Source organism: Podarcis bocagei, assembly GCF_964188305.1.
Source record: "Podarcis bocagei genome assembly, chromosome: 9".
Classification (NCBI taxonomy): domain Eukaryota; kingdom Metazoa; phylum Chordata; class Lepidosauria; order Squamata; family Lacertidae; genus Podarcis; species Podarcis bocagei.
Window position 1 is genome coordinate 18,944,905 of NC_138134.1, and position 21,983 is coordinate 18,966,887.

At 42.9% G+C, this 21,983-nt stretch overlaps 2 protein-coding genes across 11 annotated transcripts in view; one reads left to right on the forward strand and one right to left on the reverse strand.

Annotated features, from left to right (window-relative positions):
* The window catches only part of FRYL (FRY like transcription coactivator), a 116,964-nt gene extending 104,895 nt beyond the window's left edge, over positions 1–12,069 (forward strand). For 7 of the 8 annotated variants that reach the window (XM_081208553.1, XM_081208546.1, XM_081208547.1 and 4 more), the window contains 6 exons: positions 116–214; positions 4,083–4,151; positions 7,839–7,856; positions 8,629–8,739; positions 9,597–9,793; positions 10,052–12,069. In XM_081208553.1, the coding sequence (XP_081064679.1) occupies positions 116–214; positions 4,083–4,151; positions 7,839–7,856; positions 8,629–8,739; positions 9,597–9,793; positions 10,052–10,307 (750 nt within the window). In that variant the 3' untranslated portion in view covers positions 10,308–12,069. The remainder of the gene's footprint in view (positions 1–115; positions 215–4,082; positions 4,152–7,838; positions 7,857–8,628; positions 8,740–9,596; positions 9,794–10,051) is intronic. The other variant, XM_081208548.1, reaches the window with a different exon arrangement.
* The window catches only part of ZAR1 (zygote arrest 1), a 33,896-nt gene extending 12,222 nt beyond the window's left edge, over positions 1–21,674 (reverse strand). Inside the window, exons 1-4 of one of the 3 annotated variants that reach the window (XM_081209030.1) lie at positions 20,253–21,658; positions 16,741–16,833; positions 16,571–16,645; positions 13,828–14,898 (exon numbers count right to left, since the gene is read on the reverse strand). In XM_081209030.1, the coding sequence (XP_081065156.1) occupies positions 14,755–14,898; positions 16,571–16,645; positions 16,741–16,833; positions 20,253–21,005 (1,065 nt within the window). In that variant the 5' untranslated portion in view covers positions 21,006–21,658 and the 3' untranslated portion in view covers positions 13,828–14,754. Of the gene's footprint in view, positions 1–13,827; positions 14,899–16,570; positions 16,646–16,740; positions 16,834–20,252 lie in introns of those variants that run through there. The other 2 variants (XM_081209031.1, XM_081209032.1) reach the window with 2 other exon arrangements.
* Positions 21,675–21,983: the final 309 nt, after the last annotated feature.

Below are 21,983 nucleotides of genomic sequence, written 5' to 3' on the forward strand. Positions count from 1 at the left end.
AACTTCATATGTAAAAATAATGGTTTTTACTGTTGAAAGTGCTTTGGGATACTTTATGGGAAGTGATTCATAAGTGGAATACATAGCAATAATTAAGGCTATTTTTATATCACAGCTGATGTCCTATGGCTTATTGGAAACCTTGAAATTCAGTGTGCTCGAGCTTCAAGAACATCTGGATACTTACAATGCTAAAAGAGAGGCAGCAGAACAGGTAAATAATGTATTGTGGTGCCTGGCTTGTTGCATTGTGTGGAAAGAGGAAACAGCTGAAAATTGCAGTTTTCCCACGCCACACCCAGCTGCCCCACACTAGAGTCATATTAGCTATCGCTGTCTCCCTTCCCCACCAGGCCAAAAAGGTTACCCACCTCTGCTCTAATAGATGGAGCACAACAACAAAAATTGCAGTCTGAAGTGCTTCTGTTCCGGGTTTGAGCCACTCCACTACATTCTCGTTCCCTCTGCTTTTTCTTTTCCTCCTTCCAACACTCAGTAAGCTTCTCATGTCCACTAAGCATGCTCAGTTCTTACTCACTTTTGGGGGAGGGGATGCTCCATGTTAGGGCGGGGGGGGGCGGTTAGTAGGGTGTGCCCAATATACGACATTAAAATATTTGATTTCACCATTAATGTCTCTGGAGCTCTCACATACATCCTTGGGGACATTTTAAAATAGCTTATCATTGTAAACCAGGAATGACTCTATCCATACAAAGAGATGTATATCTATATCTTGTCTTTTCTATATCTTGTCAATCCATACGATTTTTTAATATTGAATATTACATTTTACATCCTGATATCAGGTGGGAGTACTGCTCTCCCTAGGTGTTGAAGGCAGAAATCGTTGCTCTAATTGCAAAAAGCTGAAGTGTTACCATGACAACCCCATCCACTTCCAATTTCTGCCTCACCTTGCTCTGTTGTTGGCTTCAGCTGCCTCCCCTTGTCATCAGCTCAGGCCTGTTAATTTTTTGCCTTTTGTGCCTGTGAATGTTGGAAACCTATATCCCCCTCCTCTATCTGGCTCTGTGGTTTTTTGCCCTTTGTTTTTTGCTGCACTGTTCTCAGAGCCTCTCCTGCCAACAGCCACCATGTTTTCTCTCTCACCTTTTCTCTTTGTTCCCTTCCTTGATTATTTAAAACTGTAAAAAAAAAGTCTCATCTTCAGGTGCTCCCATTTGCTCCGGGCAAGACACCGCACACCTATGGGCAAATACAAACAGAGGTCTGCCATTACTGTATTACCCTTTGCTGTCTACCTGCCAAGACGCAGGCCTCTGCTATGGCCCCAGTGTCAGATCCCCAGAGAGGAATGGCTGCTTCCTCCGTTACATCCACCTCTTTTGTGCTAACTGCTGACTCCTTGTCATTTCATGCCTGGACAGAGCCCTTGGTTGAACTGGAGATTGGCGGCTCCAGCAATGGTAAGGGCTCTGAGCCCACTCAGCGTTTGGTGCACAGGCAGCATAAAGTGGCTGCTAATTTTTGTGATGAGGAAGGAAGCCAGGCAAACCTTGGTCAGCTTTTTACCAGGGACGCTTCCCCACGGCAGTTCTCCGGGTTTCAGGACTCTTCCTGTGTAGCCACACTGCAGGGTATCAGCAGTCTCTGCCTGTTTCTACTACGCAACTGCTCCTGTGAATGCCTTACAGGTTGATTTCCGGGTTCTTCACCTGTTGAAAGAAGCTTTTCTGACAGATCTAGCTAAGCCTTCATCTCCTCCTGCCCAGCCCGCCTCTGCTCCTCTTCCTTGAGTTGCCTCTGAAGGTCTCCATTGCTTGTACCAAGCCTTTCCGTCAGTCTCAGTCCTTTTTCATTTCATTTTCCCGTGTCTCTCTGGGCAAGAAAGTATCCTCTGCTATTTTAACGATTGTTGAAAGCCTGTAGTACTTTGGCATATAATGGTTTGCATTTGACTCCTCCAACCAAAATTATGACCCATTTGACTAATTTGGACAGCGTTTTCCTTGAATGCTCCCTGGGTTAGTCTCAAAACCTTTACTAAACACTGTAAGGCAAATGTCTGTGCTTTTCCAGAGGCAGCCTTTGGGAGCCATGTCCTCCTGGACCAATAGGCAGCATCTCATTCTCTCAATTGTTTGCCACCCTATTCAGGTCAAATTGGGTATGCCCCACCTGATGTCATGACATACATGGAAAAGATACTACTGGTACTTACCCTTGAATGGTTCCTCTACATGCATGTAGAGGGTTTCACCATTTTTCTAGGCTGCCTTTCTCCATATGATTGGTGGCCCATTTTCTGTGTTACTTCGTGTTTCCTGGATAGGGAGTGTCACATGTTGGGGTTTTTTTGTCATGCCACTGTTCTGTTTTTGGCACTTACTGTCTTGGCTTATCATAATAAAAACTGGCGGAGGTCATCATGGTAAGGTCTCAGGTTTTTGCAACTGGAGCAGCAATTTCCACCTTAAACCACTAGGTGGAGCATTACTCTTACCTGATGACATGTTACATACATGCAAGAGAACGCTTCATGGCAAGTACCAATAGTATCATAAGACTTTTAAAAAGTAACAATGTTAAAGGCAAACAATCTTGAGCTTTGAAATATTTTCAGAATGTTAGATGATTCTGATACAATGGAGAATTCTTGTAAATGATAGGGTTGGGAGGACATAGGCGTTGCATTAAGAACAGAGGTTGTTTTTCTGGGTGAAACATTGAAATTAATTCAAACCTGAAGGCTTTCTGTTGCTTCAAAAATACTCCTGCGACTCACTCAAACCTTTGCCCTGCCCTAATCACTCACCATTTCTTCACTGAAAAATAGGCAGAATACAGGAATAGATCCCCAGGCAATCTTTTGACACCATCACTACAGAAACCTCATGTTGAGAGCTTCTGGTACACTAGAATGACAGAGGTCATTCTGAAGTTACCAGACACTGGACTCTCTGTGCATAAACAATACATAGATGACTTGGATACTGTCAGTTAATAGCAATGCACAGAAAATAACAATGCCCCAAACCTAGTTGTGCTGGAATGCAAGTATAGCTAGGAAAGTATTAGTTCCCTGAAATACTGTTTTCACTACAGTTGAACTGTTAACCCAGTACAGAGGCTCCTTAAACAGGTAGGAAGATAGAGGTATACATTGAACTGCTATGTATGCAAGCACTTCCATTGTGCTGGGCGGATCTGTGAGAGGACACACACAGCTGCTTCCAGCATTAAAGACAATGGCAAAGCCTCTTCACTGAGCAACTCCATGGGCATTTCAGCTTGGGCAAACACGAGTGTCTTGGATTGCACCCAGTCCAAGTGTGAAAAGGCAGTATTGCGTTCTGGTATATTAAAGTGGAGGAAGTAGTTTAACTGCAGCTGGCACTACTGCTTGTCCCCTCATATTTCTATCACTTTTACTTGGGCAGGCTGAGATTCAGCCAAGACCCCTTGTGCAAGCTCTCCAACTTAGCCTAATGTTCAGGAGTGGAGCAGGTGGTATCAAAATCTAATACGCCTCTAGGAGTCAGCTATGTCAGAGAATCCTGTCTGCCTCTTGAGGTCAGCTTCAAGCTCACTTACTTGCCATTAGACTCGTTTGGATTGTGCATGGTAGATATTTTCTTCTCTTTTCTAACTTTCACTTTATACTTCAGTGATTAGTAAGAAACCATTATTACATTGGATCATTGTCAACACTCCCACTGGAGGAAGAAGGGGCGGGCATTCTTTTGTCAATTCCTTTTCTCCTATGCAGCCCCCCCCCCTGTACCCAGAGATGTACTTGATGGGGGGAGAGACAGGAAGATGAGAGTCAAAAGGAGTTTGCAAGAGCGGGTTGGCAAAAGTTGGTTTCTGCCAAGTCCTCTCTGCTACCTGGCTAAAAATGAACCTTTCCTTCACCCCCATTAATAAACATCTCAAATATGAAAGAATAAGGATGTTATCCGACAAGATGTCCAATATGTCCATTATATCAGCAGTCTGTATTTATGATAATTTGTGGTCCACACAAAATACAATCTCTCTGTTCTTCAGGCTCTTGCAAGCATCACTGGGTGGTTGTGGTTTTTTTTTTGTAATCATGCTTGTGTTTTATTTTGTAGTGGCTGAAAGATTGCAAGAGGACATTTGGTACAGATGATGGTATTCATGGAACCACTACAGATGCTCAGGTAGGTGTCAGGCCCTGGTCACTGGGTCCATTTTATGCCATTCATTAATATGAAAACCTTGTGTATGCCACAGTAGCAGTCATATTCCCAGACTGATTAAAGATTACTTGTAAAGGTTTTCATTTCAGTTATCACAACTGTGTGAGGAATTTTATGAAGCATTGGCCTGAGAATAATGGATTCTCCATCTTATTGAAGTGAGGAGCCAGGCTCTGGGTCTGGGCTTAATAACACTGAGCAGATAAGCAGGACAGATAGCATCTGCGTACCAAAACACGTCTGCCTTTTATGCAGCTGCTGTTGCAAGCGAGAGAATTGGTATGCTGCATCTCTGCTCATCAGATAAATTACTGTCTGGACCAGAAGCCGTGCTGGATCTAATCTAATTAGTCCTGGGCACATACCTATGACCCGTCTAGAAGGGTACATTTAAAACAATTACTGGAGTGATGAAAATCTTGCCTGTTGTATTTGCAAAGGGCTTTCCAGAACAATACAGCTGTAGCACTTGGAACTAATAGGTGCATGAAAGAAAGCACTACAGGAACATCTTTGCTAAGGCTTTTTAATACTTAATACCACAATATTACCAAGTATGCAACAACAAGAACAATATTTCAAGTAAATGCTTGCAACTGTCATGGTATTATGAGGATAGTGCTCTTTAGCACCCTGATGGTTACACTGTGGGGTGCTGCCAATGGTATTTAATATCAATATGAATCAGCTGGGAGTAGTTTGGGGGCAAGATGCCATCAGTAGGTAGATGACACTTGGTGATACTTCTCTAATATTTGACTCGAGAGAGGATACGGTGTGCCTAGATGCAACGGTGGGATGAATGAGGGGAAATAAGCTGAGGTTGAATCCTGGCAAGATGGTTGCACTGTGAGTGAGCTGTTCCCACGTCTAAGGAATTGGTTGACTGCCTGCCATGGACAGGGCTGCTCTCCTTCTGAAGGAGCAGCTACACAGCCTGGAGGTACTTCTGGATCCAGCCTTATCACTGGAGGCCCAAGTAGCTTCAGTGCCTAAACGGGCCTTTTACCAGCTGCACTTGGCATGACAGCTTCAGCCGTTCCTGGACTGGGAGAGCTTTACCACCATAGTTCAGGCACTACGCAAGATTTAATTATTGCAAGGCACTCTATATGGGGCTCCCTTGTGCTTGGGCCAAAAAAATGTAGCTAGAAGCAGGGTTTTTGTAGAGCTACTCAGAGCTCTCTTTTCAGCAGGCTTCTCAATTTTTTACTTCATACCTTCTGGTTTTTCCCCCTTCTTCTCCCCTTATTAATGAATGTATTTATTATTTAATTGTATTTGTTGACTATTCGCTAAAAAGAAGAAAATCACAAAGTGGTTTCCACTGCAAATAAAACCTGAGATAAATCAATACAATATAAAAATAGCTACATACATTAAAACCCAAATAATACATAATCACAAAGCAGTAGCAAAATGAGAAACAAATGGCCCAGCACCTGGCATTAGAAAGCCCCCAAAGCCAGTATAAATAAATATAACTTAAGCTGACGATGAAAGTGGAATACCGGTGGTGCATAGAGCATAATTGCATCAGGGTGATGAAACTGCTTGTGACAGTATTGTCTTCTGTGCTTATCCTCTAACATTTGTGGGGTCAGACCAAAGGTTAATGTACGGAAGTTTCTAAAGAACCTGCACTCTGGAAGGTTTTGCTTCATCACCCTCCCCAACTTTTACTGAAAAACACTTGTTGCAAAAAAAATGTATTGGGAAACAGAGTCTGATCCTCTGCATCTTTTGCAGGGGGGGGGGCACACCTTGCCCCATTCCTCTGGCCCTGTTATCACCTCCTTTGCTGGGTTAGCAGGGTTTGCCTGCTCTGTTGGTGTGAGGTAAAGGTTCCTTGCAATGCAAGACCACCAGCTGGAGAAAGAGTGGGGAAATGGGTGAGGTGTTGCTAGGTAAATGGGGCTCCTCCCACAGCTCTGCTAACACTGAAACACAATTGCAGTGCCAAAGATCATAATGTTGAATACAGGTGCGTGGAGAGGCTTAGGGAGCAGAGCTGGCTGCGGGACAAAGCTACAACAAAAGTGGGGCCCAGTACTTGAGTTTTAATAGAAGCAAGCTATATTTATCAACGGGGACGCGGGTGGCGCTGTGGGTTAAACCACAGAGCCTAGGACTTGCCGATCAGAAGGTCGGCAGGTCGAATCCCCGTGACGGGGTGAGCTCCCGTTGCTCGGTCCCTGCTCCTGCCGACCTAGCAGTTCGAAAGCACATCAAAGTGCAAGTAGATAAATAGGTACCGCTCCGGCGGGAAGGTAAACGGCGTTTCCGTGCGCTGCTCTGGTTCGCCAGAAGCGGCTTAGTCATGCTGGCCACATGGCCTGGAAGCTGTATGCTGGCTCCCTCGACCAATAAAGCGAGATGAGTGCTGCAACCCCAGAGTCGGTCACGACTGGACCTAATGGTCAGGGGTCCCTTTACCTTTAGCTATATTTATCTACAAGAAAGTATTTCGTGGTGAAGGGGGACAATTGGTCTCTAGGGACCGTTCATCCTCTAAGGTCAATTCTCCACATACGCCATGGGATTCCTTTATTCTGTATTAAAAGATCCTTTGGAAGTGAAACTTTTTGCCTGAGAAAACGCTTGCTATGTGGTGCACAGCCTCCAAGCCAAACCTTCCCCCCTCCTTCCTGTTAGGGCTCCAAGCAGGTTTTCTTGCTTCCTCTCAGCCCTGGCCAGTTGAGAGCAGGATATATACGTTGCCCTTAGCTCCAGCCCCAGTTGTTGTTTTCTGTACGTGTGTGTTTCAGGGGAAAGGGGGGAATCCCTCCCCAATATTTATTTCTGCAAGGATGAATGCTTGCTGTCTTGTAGAAAGCCTATCCTGCCTTTCCCTCTCCCTCCATTTTGGGTCCCAGTCTATCTGCACATAAACTCTGTAGTCTGCTAATATAGGAAATCATTTGGCTGTGTTGATACACCTTGAAATGCATAAGGTTTCTTTTTTTTATCTTTTTAATGAATATATGCATGCAGCTCTTTCCTTTCCAATTACCGTATTTTTCGCTCTATAAGACGCACATTTTCCCCTCCAAAAATTAAGAGGAAACGTGTGTGCGTTTTATGGAGCGAATGCAGGCTCCTTGGCTTCAGCGATAGCAACGCGAAGCCTCCGAAGCGCAGTGGGAGCGCTCCCTCCAAGCTCCAGAGGCTTCAGGTTCCTTCCGCTGAAGGGTAGGTGCCCCTTCAGCTAAGGCACAGTGCCCCTTCAGCTAAGCGGGAGGAGAAAAGGAAGGGGCTCTGTTTCGCCTGCCGCTTCGCTGAAGGGGCGCTGTGCAGAGAGGAGTTTTTCCCCCTTGTTCTCCCCCTCTAAAACAAGGTGCGTCCTATGGTCAGGTGCGTCCTGTAGAGCAAAAAATACGGTAAATGTGAGAATTTTACAAATGCCCTCTACTTTACGCTATATAATTTTGTCATATTGCATGAAAGCAAGACAAGTAGTACATCTACAAATTCAGTTATCTTTGAATTCTGCCTAGACTTTTTACACACAGTGAAGCTTTCTTTGAACGTTATTCTTCTTTTAGTTTATATGGGACATCTGAGACCCTATTTAAAATGATCTTCTATACTAATTCATGATCTTTTTTCCTTTTTGTATTTTTGTGACCTGCTCACGTTCTTGCTTAGCATTTGGAAATTCTAGCAGTAAGTGATGGCTCTTGATTTATCAAATATTTAACCATGCCAGTAAAGAAACTGGTTTCATTTTTGTCTCTTGTCCATTTGTGATATAGCTGTGTCTCATTTAGATTACAGAAATAGTGTTTGCTTCACTTACCTATATAGTTCTAACTCTTAAAATGCCAGCCCCTTTTAGATGGTAGATTAGTAGCAAGTGATTCCATTACCATTTGCTTTGCTGCTTTGGTGTAAAACAATCTTAACACCCATCTCCCCTGTGATACATACATGTGAAAATATGCAGAGAAGTAATATTGCAATTTTGTTCAGGAATTTATTGCTTTTACAGTTGTCGTGCTACTGTAGAACTGGAAAGCATAAGAGTGTATATTTTAATAAATGTATTAACTGTGGAAAGAAACAATGTGCTTGAACATAAATACCATATTTTGATATGTGGCCTAGAATTAAAACTGACATCACCAGTAGAAATAGAAGCAATTTCTTCCCTGCTAGAGCATGGCATTTCTGAAATGTCATGAGAATCCCTTTCTGTTTTCTTTGTTGTAAATACAATTGCCCTTCTTAAAAGGTAAAGTTATAAGGGCAACACCACTTTTTAATTATACATCTACAGCTTTCATTAGCTTCTTACTGCATTAGCTTGTGAAAATAACTATTTTTTATATTGCAAATTATTCACTAGACAAGCAGTGTGTTACTTTATTGTCTGATTATTATATAGTTGATTAATATACTGAATTTAAGATAATAACCTTGGTTTTTTCATTTACAGGAGTTGGAGTTGTGCCGGAGGCTATATAAGTTGCATTTCCAGTTGTTGCTTCTCTTCCAAGCATATTGTAAACTTATCAGCCAAGTGGATGTAGTTAAAAAAGAGGCAGAGGTAAAGAAAATACCACAACGTTTTTAATCGTGTTTGTTAAAAGTGAACTGCTTGAGATGGTCAATTTTGTTTTAAGAGGGTAAAACAATCTGACTTACAAGGTTAATCACATTTGTAAAGGACATCAGTATCCATTATGAGCATTCTGTACTCTGTCTTCTAATGCACATTTAATGGTACATAACCAATTTTCACTTTATAATTTCAACCATCACCCAGTTGCAGTTGGATTGATGTCAAAGTTTCTGATACACATATACCAAAATTTCCAAGTTTATATTGTAAGCAGTTAAGAGTTGGAAGGGACCCCAAGGGCTATCCAGTCCAGCCCCATGCAAAGCAGGAATCTCAATGAAAGCATCCATTACAGATGGCCATCCAACCTCTGTTTTAAAAACTCCATTCCACCGTCAAACAGCTCTTACTGACATTTAGTCAGAATCTTCTTTCTTGTAACTTGAAGCCATTGGTTCGGGTCCTATGCTCCAGAGCAGGAGAAAACAAGCTTGCTCCAGCCTCCATGTGACAGCCTTTTAGCTAGATGGCTCTCAGTCTCCTCTGATCCAGGCCAAACCATTCCTCTTAAGGCTTGGTTTCCAGACCCTTGACCATCTTGGTCACTATCCTCTATATACGTTACAGCTTGTCAATATCAGTCTTAAATTTTGGTGCCCAGAAATGGACACAGTACTCCAGGTGTGGTCTGATCAAGGCAGAATAAAGTGCTTGAGGTACTTCTGTGAGCAAGCATTTAACCCGAAATATGCCCGGATTACAAATTTAAAAAATAACCCTCTGTCCCCACTGCTTAAATTGTTTTTAGTACAAAAGCTTAAGTTTATCTTCTTTTGTTTTAGGTAATAAACATGTCAGAGGAGCTTGCACAGCTAGAAGCCTTTCTGAAGGAAGCAGAGTCTGCTTCTGACAGTGGTATTGAAGAAATGGAAATTCCAGAAGCTTCCCAAGCCAACACTGAGACTGCCATTCATTCTCTCATTGAAACTTTGAGGAATAAAGAGTTTATGTCTGCTATAGTACAGGTCAAAGCTTTCAGGTACAATTTGCTAATATTCTCATTTGAAAAGGATAAAATTGAGAGGGACCTTTATGCAATGGCTTACTTACATCAGTATATTTCTTATTTTATCAATACAATTGTAAGGTAACTCCAAACATGGAGTTAAGTTCTCTCATAACTGTAAGGCATAATAGTTTTTAACCTAGAATTTTGAAGCAAGCCTACTTTATTAAAAAATGGAAATATGATAAACTTCTTTATAAGACATTAAATGCATCTTTTCTGTTTTTCCAGATGTATTTGGCCCAATGACATATTTGGCAGTTCTGAAGATGACCCAGTACAAACATTGTTGCAGATATATTTCCGTCATCAGACCCTGGGCCAGACTGGCAGTTTTGCAGTAGTTGGCTCAAAACAAGATATGTCAGAAGCCAGCTCAAAACTAATGGAACTAAATTTAGAGATCCGGGAGTCACTGCGCATGGTGCAGTCTTATCAGCTTCTGGCAAAACATACAGCAGTGGGAAGTTTGAGCACTGGATTTTAAAAACTACTGTCCCACAGAGAAGAACTGAAATGGTCTCAATATTATCAAGCACCTTTTCATATCTGTTGAAACTTGCTGTTTGTGACAGAAACCATACCTGTGATGACCAGTGAAGTACTGGGAGCAAGCTATGTTATTCAGAAATGAAGGTTTTTGAAACCTCATAGCCATCACCTTAACTTTTTCTTAAACAGTAGCTGTGTATGGACAGTATGGACACTTTTTGAAAATAACTATATACAAAACTGCATTAGAAGAAAAGGGCTAAAAACAATGCCTACAAATGCATTATTGTCTTCAAAAACAGAAATGTAAGACTTGTTGCAATAATGGCCTCTTGATAGTGAGACAATTAAAAGCAGGTAAATGAGGCTAAAAATCAAGGCTGGTTATTTTGGCTGAAGACCTGCGAGACTTCTTCGCTTTCAAGCAGCAAATAAATCATCAGGTGATGCCAAATTAATACACTTGGCAATGTCATGAGGAATGTGCTGTCATACTGGAGCTGGAAAGACTGCAGACTCCATTGATTTATCAATGTTGTATTTACTCTCCCTTCGTCTATAATGGTGAATTATGTGTGAAAGTAGGAATGAATGGATATCTGACAATTGCATTTTGAAGGTATGGATGTTTGATATGGTCTGAGCATGCCTAAAAAAGCACTGCAAGATTATTTTTGGAAGAAAAAAAATATTTTATTAGATTTAACTCTTAGTCTGTAAATGTTATGGCATTTAATAATATTTTAAACTGGAATTATCCAGTTTTCAAAAAGAAATAATATATCTAACTCGTTTGGAATGCTGCTCAGTTCTCTGATCAGCGCTTATTACAAATATTGATAACGACTAACCAAAAAGTAGCTGCCTGCAGAGACTTTAAACTGTATATTAAAAGATATATGTTGCTCCTCAGCAACTCATTAGAAAAGTTAACTTATTTTATTCTGTACATACTCTAGAAATTGTATAGTGTAAAATCCAGTATTTTTCTTGTACAATTGTGCAATGCACTGTTACATGAGAATAGTGTATAAAGCTGGGGGGAGGGGGAGAGAATAGTGGCTGTTAAAGGAATACATGATCTACATCTGTGTATTCTAGAGTTCAAGAAAAGGTGTAAACTTGCTTGTATTTTCATGATAACGCTTAGGAATTTGGGACTGTAGAAGGGAGAGACCACTGACTACCAAAACCTACAATATACTTTAGAATTCCTTGTCAAAATCTTGTAGCACAAAATAAACTGGATTCTATTGGAACCAAAACTTTTTTAGAAGCAAAAAAGTATGAATGTCTCATGATTCCTGAAGGAACAAATGCCCTGTACTTTATGCATCTCTCCCTACCCACTGTGATGTTAAAGCAAAAAAATTGGGCTCTGAAATGTCAGGGTGTAGAATGTAGACATGAAATCTCTTATCATGGCCTTTTTTCCACTGGGGAAATGGAGTAGACATGTAATTATGCTGAAATACATTAAATTAAGGCACTGTGCATACCATTGGACTGCTGACACAAGTTCTGTTACTTTTCAAAATCCACACATTCATAATCACTGTATTATTTTTTACCCTGATATAATTTAATTATTTTGAAGGCTCTGTGGTACTGTAGATTATGTTCCTAATTATTTAATACACTTTTAAAAGGGGATGTGTAGTTTTTAGTGGTGTATTATACTTTTTACATCTTCTATTGGCCTTTTTGTGTTTCTTTTTGCTTTGGGGAGGGTTGGTAAAATAAAATCTCATATCTGCTACCTTGTGTATTTTCTGAAAAGGATTGTGGGGTATGTATGCAAACATGTAAATAGAATAAAGCATAAAAGTGATATTCCTAAGAAGTCCTGCATACGGTTTGACAACCTTAGCAGGCTTATAAATAGACTAGCTATAATAAGAGACAAAGATACAATACACATCCTCTAACCAAACATACATGATGTATGCAGTGCTGTAATTGCACTGCATGACTTACTAGGTGTAACTGTAGATAATAAATAAAAGAGCTGTAGAGAGGGAGCTGCTCCAAAACTTGCATGCTGTGGTGGTTCTCCCGAGTTATTTATTTGTATATGTTACTGATAGTTCAGAATTGAGCCAAACTCATTTTTGTGCCAATTTGGGGGGGGGGGAGATCCATAGCTCAGTGGTAGAATATAATAGATAAATGCATTGCAGTCCAAATTCAATCTCTGGTATCTCCAGGTAAAGGATCTCCATAACCTTGGAAGCCTGGAGTGCTAGTTCAAACACAGGCAAGGTGAGTAAGATGTATAAGGTGGATCTGCATGCAAGTACTTGGAACAATCAGTGAGATAACAATAAACATTATTTTCATTTATAAGCTTCTCCCACTGAAATCACTGGGACTTCAGAGATGCTTTTCATTGGATTGGGCCTAAGGAGATGCTACTACACAGAATAGGGAAAGGCGCTTGAGTGGCTGAAGGGATCATTAGCAGTAGGACAAGGCCTTGACTATTGAGAAATCTCCCATCCCTTAGTGAATTCAATATCCCACATCCCCACTCCCGTTGCTGACCAGGAAGGAAACATTTGCAGGACAAAATTGCAACACGTATTCCTGTGTGGCACTGCTGGACTTTTAAAAAAGTTGGGAAATATATTGTATCACTGAAAAACATGCTGTACAAACTGCTGTACAAAAAAATCTGTAAGATGCATGACACACATTGAATACACAAGTAATCATTTGATGGGGCAGTTTTGCTTGATGGGAGGTATTAAAGAGGAGTTGGAGTGTGCCCAGTTAACACTACAACCTATTTTCTTGCAATCATAGTAGCTTCTATCCAGAAGCAAGCCCTGGGTAAAGTGTATCAAGCAAGCCATTTGAAACTTCAGAACCTTAGCACTTAAAGTTGATACTAGAAAGCAAGTATTTAGCAATACACAGCAATTTGGAAGTATAAGCAACACTACATATTAGTATTTAAATGACTGCAGCACGGATCATGTAGTTCTAGTAGTGTGGCCAGTGACAGTTTCAGCTGCCTCTGATAATCTTAAAACCGCTTTAACCAAACAGTAATTCCCTAGCCTTCCATAAATAATAGTTACACTATATCAACTATACTGACATAGTATAGCAGCAAAGCATGGTTTCCATTTGAGAATGTGCAACAGTGAGCCTTAGGCTCATATGCTGTCCAAGTACTAGAAGAGAAAGTTTAAAGCTTCCATTTGCAACCACCAACAGACTTCTGTTTTCAGATGTAATAGGAAACAATGGCAAATTGAAGCTTTAAGCTTCACTTCCTAACAGAGTGGTGGCATGGAAGCCCAGGGATCACTGCGGGTCCATTCATGTAACGCAGGGGTGGCCAACTCCCGAGAGACTGCTATCTACTTTCAGAATTAAAATCTGCCAATGATCTACCCCCGTTTTGGGGGGGTTCAGGTCAAAGTTCCATTTTTGGGGGGCGGGGGTTTAAACGCAAGGGTCAAAGGAAAAAGTCACTCGCTTTGAATGAAAACACCCACAGAGAGAAATGAAATAGTTACAAGCCATGATGAAGCATCACAATCCCTTTATTTATACATTCACTCAGATAGCGCCTCATCATGAAAGTTGTAGGTAACGTTTAGAAGCATGCCATTCACTGTCTTGGCTCAAGACAGAGAATCTTAATCTCTCAATTTTGGATGATGGCCAGCCATTAGACATATCCTGCCACTCACCTACAAACTTAAACTGGCATTGGTCGGAAATAGTTCTCCCATTGTACCAAATACTGTACCCACTGTACCTATCAATATTCAGTTATGCATACAACTTAGATCCAGAACAATTGTCTAGTTTTTACCCAGCACCATTCAAGTACATCTCAGTTGAAGAAATCTAAAGGACTATACATCACTGCCTCCTACTTCTAGCATTAAACAATTCACTGCTATTCCACCCCTTTTCATATCAGTTATATATTTGATTCTCCAGAAATTTTAACTATTTCCCATAACTTTACCTGCCCTGTACAGAGCAATTGTCAACGTGAAACTCATACATACAATTACATTTCCCAGTTTGGGGCCACTTAAGTGTGCATTAGGTTCTACATGGAAGCATTTCATAGCAAGAGGGTAACAAGGAAAAGCCTGGTACACATTCCTCCACACAGATGGGTAGGAAGGTTTAAATAAGGCTCTCCCATCACCAGCAACACCACCCTCTTTTTGCTGAACTTGCTTTTCAAGTCTTCTCTCCAAAAAAATCTAGCTGAGTCACAGTATGCCAGGCAGAGTCCCTCCCCCTTAATACAATTACAAAAAAATGAAGTGGACATTAGGTTGCATTAGGATTCACAATTGCTTTACTACAGCTTCATTGGCAGGCTTTCCACTGCTGCAGCCTGCTGTTTCCAAACAAAATATCTGCGTCATTGCAAATTTGTATTAAGGATTCTTCCGCTACTATCCTGCTCAAATAATATATTTAAAACTAAATGTACTATCACAAGAGAGACGTTTGCCTTTGCACCTTCCACAGAGATCCTGACGGTGGGGTCTCTTGGGATCTACATGGCGCAATTTCACAGGACAGACGCACCGTGTCTGCTTGCAACTCTGAAATGGAACAGAAAGAGGCACAGTATCTGAAACTACTACAAGCATCCATGTACAAATTCCACAGATAAAATATGCTTTAGGAACCGGCATAGGTATAAGGGTCACAGGTTCCATGCCTTTTTTAAACTCCAGCCTAAGCACCGCTTTCTGTTTGGGGGCCTCTTCAGTGACTGGAAGACTCATGCATAATAGGATGCAACAACAACTACTAAAGCAAACTGTTAACGCTACTATTATTGTTGCATCTCCATCACACACACACCGACTACAGAAGCACAATTTCTCTCTAGGCAAAACAATGAAGATCAGTTCCAAGTACTGTATAAGGCTCCCATAAGAAGTGGCGAGTGCCATCAACTTGGATTGCTCTAAAAGAAGATGAGACAAATTCATGAAGGCTGTCAGCTGATAGTAACCACCATGGTTATGTGTCTACCTCTACCTCCACTGTCAGAGGCAGTATATCTCTGGATATCAGTTGCTGTCAGGAGCTACAAGTGGGAAGACTGCTGCTGTTGTGCTCAGATCCTGCTTTCAGGCTTTGCACAAGGCAGCTGGGTTGGCCTCTGGAAGAACATGATGCTAGACTAGGTGGGCCTGATCCAGTAGGCTCTTAAGACTGCCCATTGGGGAAATGATGCATCTTGAACTTAAACCCTACATATGTCTACATATGTAGCAGAATGCACAGCTGGGGATCAGATATTTAAATTTCCCACATAAAAAATAATAATTAAAACTTCATTTCCAGTTGCAAGCAAACTGAGAGCAAGCAAAGGGCTGGACTATATTTGTAACAATTACACAGGGAGCATTCCAAAGTCCTTCATTTGTCTGAAGCAACAGTTCATTCTACCACCACATGTAGAACATGCCTCCATTAAACCTAAACTACTCCACAAAGTATCCAAAGATGAACCAATCATGGGGCCACATTAACTAAAGATAAACACCATGGCCTAGTTTGGACTTTAAATCATCAGCCAAATATAACATGGTTTAATAGTAGTTCTGGAACAAGCACCTCCATCTCAATCACCCACCCAGCTTCAATTAAAATATCCTGGTTTCTTAAGCCAGTGTTTCACATGACCTCCCAACCAAGAAACTGATTTGAGTTCACTCAAAACCGCTATAAGATCACCAACACTGTACAACAGATTAAGAGCATTTTCAATGAACAATTAATTTCCCCCATCCTTCCAATTTACTTATCCTTCCTATTAGCCATCCGGATGTAAACAAAGTTGAAGGGTAATTAAATTATCATTAAATTCAGGTATCACCACTAGTGAGAACTGATCTTGCACAGGAAAGAGAACCAATTAAATCTACATACTCAAGTACAGAATGTGCATGTGCTGTGCAGAATGTACACATTAAACAATAAATGCTGTTCTAGTGAGTTTAGAGGGTTTTCATGCTCTTCATGACTAAGTGCACATCTCAAAATCTGATAGGGGATCGGCAAGGGCCAACTGAGCAAGATGCTGCATCCTGATTCTATATAAGCACACCTGTTTTTCACAGGGGCACAAGTATTCTATACTGCAGTATGGCTATCCAAATACAAGCAGTAGAAGAGACAGAGACAGAGAGATATCTAATGCCTGAAAACAGTATGTTTGGAAAGTATTTTGCCTTCATTGGCCTCCTAAGAGTTGCTTACTTGGCAGGTGATATCCTCCACACGGTAGGGATTGTAGGATTTCTGGCAAGTTCGGCAGAACTGCCTAAAATAAACCTGAGGGTGGGTGGGGAGAAGGAGAAAAGCATGAAGGCAAGTCCTTACCAAAGGACAAGACCACCACCCTCCACTGCTCTAGTGACAATACTCACCTTGTTTGTGCCCTGCACACACCATACATAGGCACTCTCCCAGCGGATGTTGCAGTCCTTGCAGTGGTAATAGCCATACTTCTGCTCTAGGAACTAGAGAGCATAAACCAAAAAGTAAGGGAACTGACATCTCAAGTTGAGCAGCCTGTTGCAAGCCCTGACCTTGTGCGCCTTAAGAGCAACTGGCAGCAGCTTCCCTCACAAGCTTGAAGAATCAGAATAATCTTTATTTGCACCAACCACTAGCCACAGCAATAAAATAAAACAAAACACAATGTGTTGAAGACAGAAGGTAGAAACTTAACTATACAAAATACATTCTGGAGGTTTACATCAATAATCAAATAATGGATCTTATTCTAATTGCTTGAGGCAGTGTTCAAAATTCACCAGGCACATTTTGCACCCAGCTATCGGCCACTTGTGACCAAGTGAAGATGCCCAGGTATCAGGAGGGAGTATCACGTCTCCACCACCCATAGGTGCATGCCTGGGGATCACTGGATTATGACTTTTCATAACCCATCCTCTATAATTCTATCCATTGCATTGTATTTTATCTGCACAATCGGAATGAATTTCAGGAACCAAAAAGTTGTATTGAAAAATACCATTTTTCAGCTTTCTGGCCCAAAAATGGCAACTAGACATTTCGGTTTGGTGACTAACCCTGGTTTAAGGAGCCATTTGGCACCTAGCTTATGAGTTTCTAACACTGCCTTGAAGAACAGTAACCAACTAATCTCCAGCTTAAGCAACACTTTCAGTCTAAGACCAGAGAGTTTCGTCTCTCTTCAATACCTTCTATATTGAGGGTAAGAACTGGCCAATCTTCTCCCTGCAATATTTTCTTCACACTCTTAAATAAAGCAACACTATTATTTCACTAGGAGGTGAAGAGTGTCAGTGCCCCATAGCAATGTAGGTAGTTCTATGAACTGAGCTTCCTATTCATTAACTCAGCCAGACCTGGTCTGCGTCTTCCATACCCTAATCACCTCTAGGTTACTTACTGTAATACACTTCTAATGAGCCTGTCTGGAGCTTCTGAAATCATCTTCAGGTTGTTCAAACTACAGCTACCAGGATTCTGACTAAAGGCAGTAGATCAAGTCACATTACTCCAATTTTATACAATTTAAGTTGGAAACCAATTTATTTGTTGTTTCATTTGTTTGTAAGAGTATCTTAAAGACCAGCTTCTTTCACATAAAACTGCCTAAGGCCTGCTCCAACTTCCCCACCCTAAGAAATAGCAAGCAGGCAGGCCCTCTCACCCCCATTTTTATTCCTACAGTGCCCAGAAACTGGAATAGCCTTCCCAGAGATATTTGGCTCCATTTCCACCCACTGGAACACAAGCAAAGACTTGCGTTCAGTGAGCTTCTTGGACACTGCTTTTTGGTACACGTGTCTTCTGCCATTTTGATTGCACAGGCTGCATTTTAGGCTTTTTGGAATTGTCTTGATAAACTACTGCCAGCCACTTTGATTGCTCACCACAGGAAGACAGGGTGTCACAGCTTGAAACAAGTTTCTGCAAAGGGGAAAACAAACCAGTCATTTCTGCTCTCCATTCCATCTACATGTTCTCAGGATGTGGTGGGCCAATCCACACCAGAGGAGTAGTGGGGATGCAGCTTGGTATGCAGAAGCAGGGAGAGTGTACTAAATGGAACTTTTGGGTCTCCCCACAATCCTATGTCTCCCGGCTAGTCTAGTTTCTCCATACACAATAATGCATGAGGCTCAGAGCCCAGCCACAAAGAACTATGAAGGGATTCTTTCAATTAACTGCATTTCTGTGCTCCTTCTTGCACATGAGCAACTGTAAAAAGTCAGGGGTGGGTACCATGTGGCCCTCCAGATGTTTTGATCTCCCACCAGTCGCAGCCAGCATTACCTGTGCTCAGGAACATCTGGAGAGTCACAGGTTCCCCACCACTGGCCCAAGCCAACAACCCACAAAGTACAAAAAGCTCCTACAAAACCAACACCACTGGGTCTACTCTACGCCAATATTCAACTTTGCTCCCTTTGCCATAGGCAGGTAATTCCTCTGCTCTTCTGAATCAGATACCCAAGGATTCTCGTTATGCCTGCATGAAGAGCCTAGGACAGCTTGCCTTTGCCCAATGAAGCACTTCACAATCAGCCTCATGCCAAAACGGACAGTGCAGGTGCCCAACTTGTACAAGTCTTACAAGAGTAAAATTGATGTATAGCATACAGCCTTGTGCATTTTTTTCAACCTGAAAGCACCTGCAGGTAACTCCCCGCCCCCCACAACAAGTCCCAGCTTGGGAGAGGGAAATGGTTAATTTCATCCTGCCACACGGGGGAGGGGGGCAACTTGAATAAAATATTGGGGAGGCAGATAAACCCCAACCCATATAATCAATCACATGACACCATTTGAATGGCAATGCCCATCAACCTTGGGGGGGGGGGCTGACACCCTCAAATATTTTTTATTGGGGGGGGGGGAGAGAGAGAAAGGCCCTTTGGCGTTGGCTCCTACAGTGTAAACTTTTGCCCAGACTTTAAAGCCCCCCAGAGGCTGCTTCTGGTTTTAAGCAAACATGTCCAAGAAGAGTTATGTACAAAAATGCACAACCTGTTGTTGGGCCCTTAGGCTCTCTAAAACTCAAGTTTTCACTTACAAGAGCGGAAGGATAGCTCTATTCTTCATTCAGGAAAGTAGGGCTTGTTCCCGCTACACAATTTGGCCAAGCCTGGCCTAAGCAGACTAACTACCACCCCACAAATAAGGACTCCCACAGGAGCCCCAGACACCATAGGGCAGAAGGGGCTGGTTAAGTTTCATCCACTCAGCTGAATTTTTATGTCCTTTTTTATGCCTTCCTTTGTCCATTTTTATGCCTTCCTGCTTTGTTTTATTGTTCTGCACATAGGCCTGCGGTTATAGGGCGGTATAAAAATTCAAGGAATAAATAAACGTGTTTTCACCATATTCTTGACTGCCACCCTGAGACTTTCACTGAAGCGCAGCAAAAAATAAAATAAAATAAAGCAACCCTGTTTAGGGAAGTTTTTATATTTAATGTTTTATGGTGTTTTTAGTGTTCTGCTGGGAGCCGCCCAGAATGGCTGGGGAAACCCAACCAGGTGGGCAGGTATAATTAATAAAAAAATTTATTTTATTTTATTTTATTGTTAAAAAAAATGTTTTCTCAACATTATAAACAAACACATAAAACAAACATAACTCATAGCCTTATTAAAAGGCTTACTAAATTACACTTTTTAACTTTGTTAATTGACTTCCTCGCTTCCCCTTGGTTGAATTTCATTGCATGTCCTTTTAACGGTTTTCCAAATCACAGTTCTTATAAAATTTAACTTAAACATTAGCATCCTTAGTATTATTATTATTAAGAAGAAAACCCAACCCTCCGCTGGCGCACACGGGAAATAAGGAAGAGCGAGTCTCCTGAACAAGCAAGAAACAGGCGGGAAGCTGAGGCGAGGGCAGCCGCCGAGGGACCCACCTGGAAGCGCACGCGGGCCTTGCTTTCCTCCCGAGGCCCCTCCGAGGGCTTCTCCGCAGCCTCGTCTCCCCGCTTCTCCTCTGGCTGGGGCGGCGCCCCCTCGCCGTCCTCCCGAGGCTTCTCCGGCTGTTCCAGGCCGCCCTCGGGCGCTGGGCCCTTGGGGCGCTGCGGCCGCTGCTCCTCCTGCAGGTCGGCGGGGCCCTCAGCCTTCTCCCCGCCGGCGCGCGCCTCGTCGGCTTTCGGCGGCGGCGTCGAGGCCGCGACGGGGCCGTCGGGCGGCTCGGCTTCCTCCAGGAAAGTGGTGAGGCGCCGCGGAGCCACGGGCGAGTAGACGGCGATGGTCCTGGGGAAGCGCACGGAGCGGCAGCCGCCGCTGACGGGGCTGCCTTGCTCCTGCTCGACGGCGCGGCGGCGCAAGAAGAGCGGCCGCGGCCCGAGCGAGCACTGCACCGAGGCGTCCTGGCGCGGGTTGACTTGCACGCCCACCTCCTTGGTGTTGGCCTTGCGCAGGCGGGGAGTCAGGTTGGGGTTCACCTGGGACAGGATGGCTTTCAGCTGCGCCCGCTGGTAGTTGTCGAAGTACTCGGCCGCCGCGGCCGCCACCGCCGCCGTCTCGCCATAACCGGAGAAGTAGCCGCCCCGCTGCCTCCAAGGACCCTGCCCGCCTTTGCCTCTCGGGTAGCGGTAGGAGTAAGGGTTGTAGGAAGGGTACGACGAGTAGCTCTCCATAGCGTCGTCCACCAAAGCGGCCATTGCCCCGGGCTGCGTTCATCACGGACGAGGCTTAAATAGCCCGCTGGGCGGGCCGCCTCGAAGCGAGGCTCCTCTCCCGGGAGACCCAAATGAGAGTCACTCGGCACAGCTGTGCGGGTCTCGTGGAGCGAGCTTTGCAAGCCTATGAGAGCTTACTTTGGAGCAAGCGCCAATTAACGTCGGGTGTTTTCCTTGGAGGAAGCATGCATGCATGCACGCGCGCGGCCCGCTGTGTTGTTGCAGCAGCAGGTGGTTTACTCTGCAACAAAAGGCCCCTCGATTTAGCGGCGCGTTCTTCCCAGGAGTGTCGGCAGGATTGCAGCCTCACTGCGGAATGAACACCGCCGAACGCTGTAGGGTTTTCTCCCAAGTAAACATGCAGAGGACTCGGCTGTTAACCGGTTTTCTGATGTCTTATACAAATAATAATAGAAAGTAGCAGAAATGATTAAACGCCCTGTGTTAAAATTCCCATATGGTCTACAAAAACGCATTGAAAGGGGACAGTAAGCTTAATTAGGCTGTAATCCTAGGCCCATTTACATGGAAGTAAGAACAACTGAACTCGGCAGAATTTACTTCTCAGTAAATGTACTAAAGGTCTGCAAATAAATGAGAAAGTTACCGTACTTTGAAATCAGTGCCGTTCAAACCATTCAGGGCTACAACCCTGCATTCACTTATCTGGGAGTAAACTGACTGAAACTCAATGGGTTTATTTCTGAATGGGCATGTACAGTGGTGCCTCGCAAGACGAAATTAATTCGTTCCGCGAGTTTTGTCGTCTTGCAATTTTTTCCGTCTTGCGAAGCACAGTGTCGGGAAAGTTTTGGAAAAGCTTCAAAAATCACCAAAGTCTTTAAAAACCTAAAAAAAGGCTACCACACCACGTTCTATGAGTTGCTCCTCGAAGTCAAGTCACAACTGTATTAACGGTGTTAAGAAAAAGGACGTTTCCATCTTGCGAAGCAAGCCCAT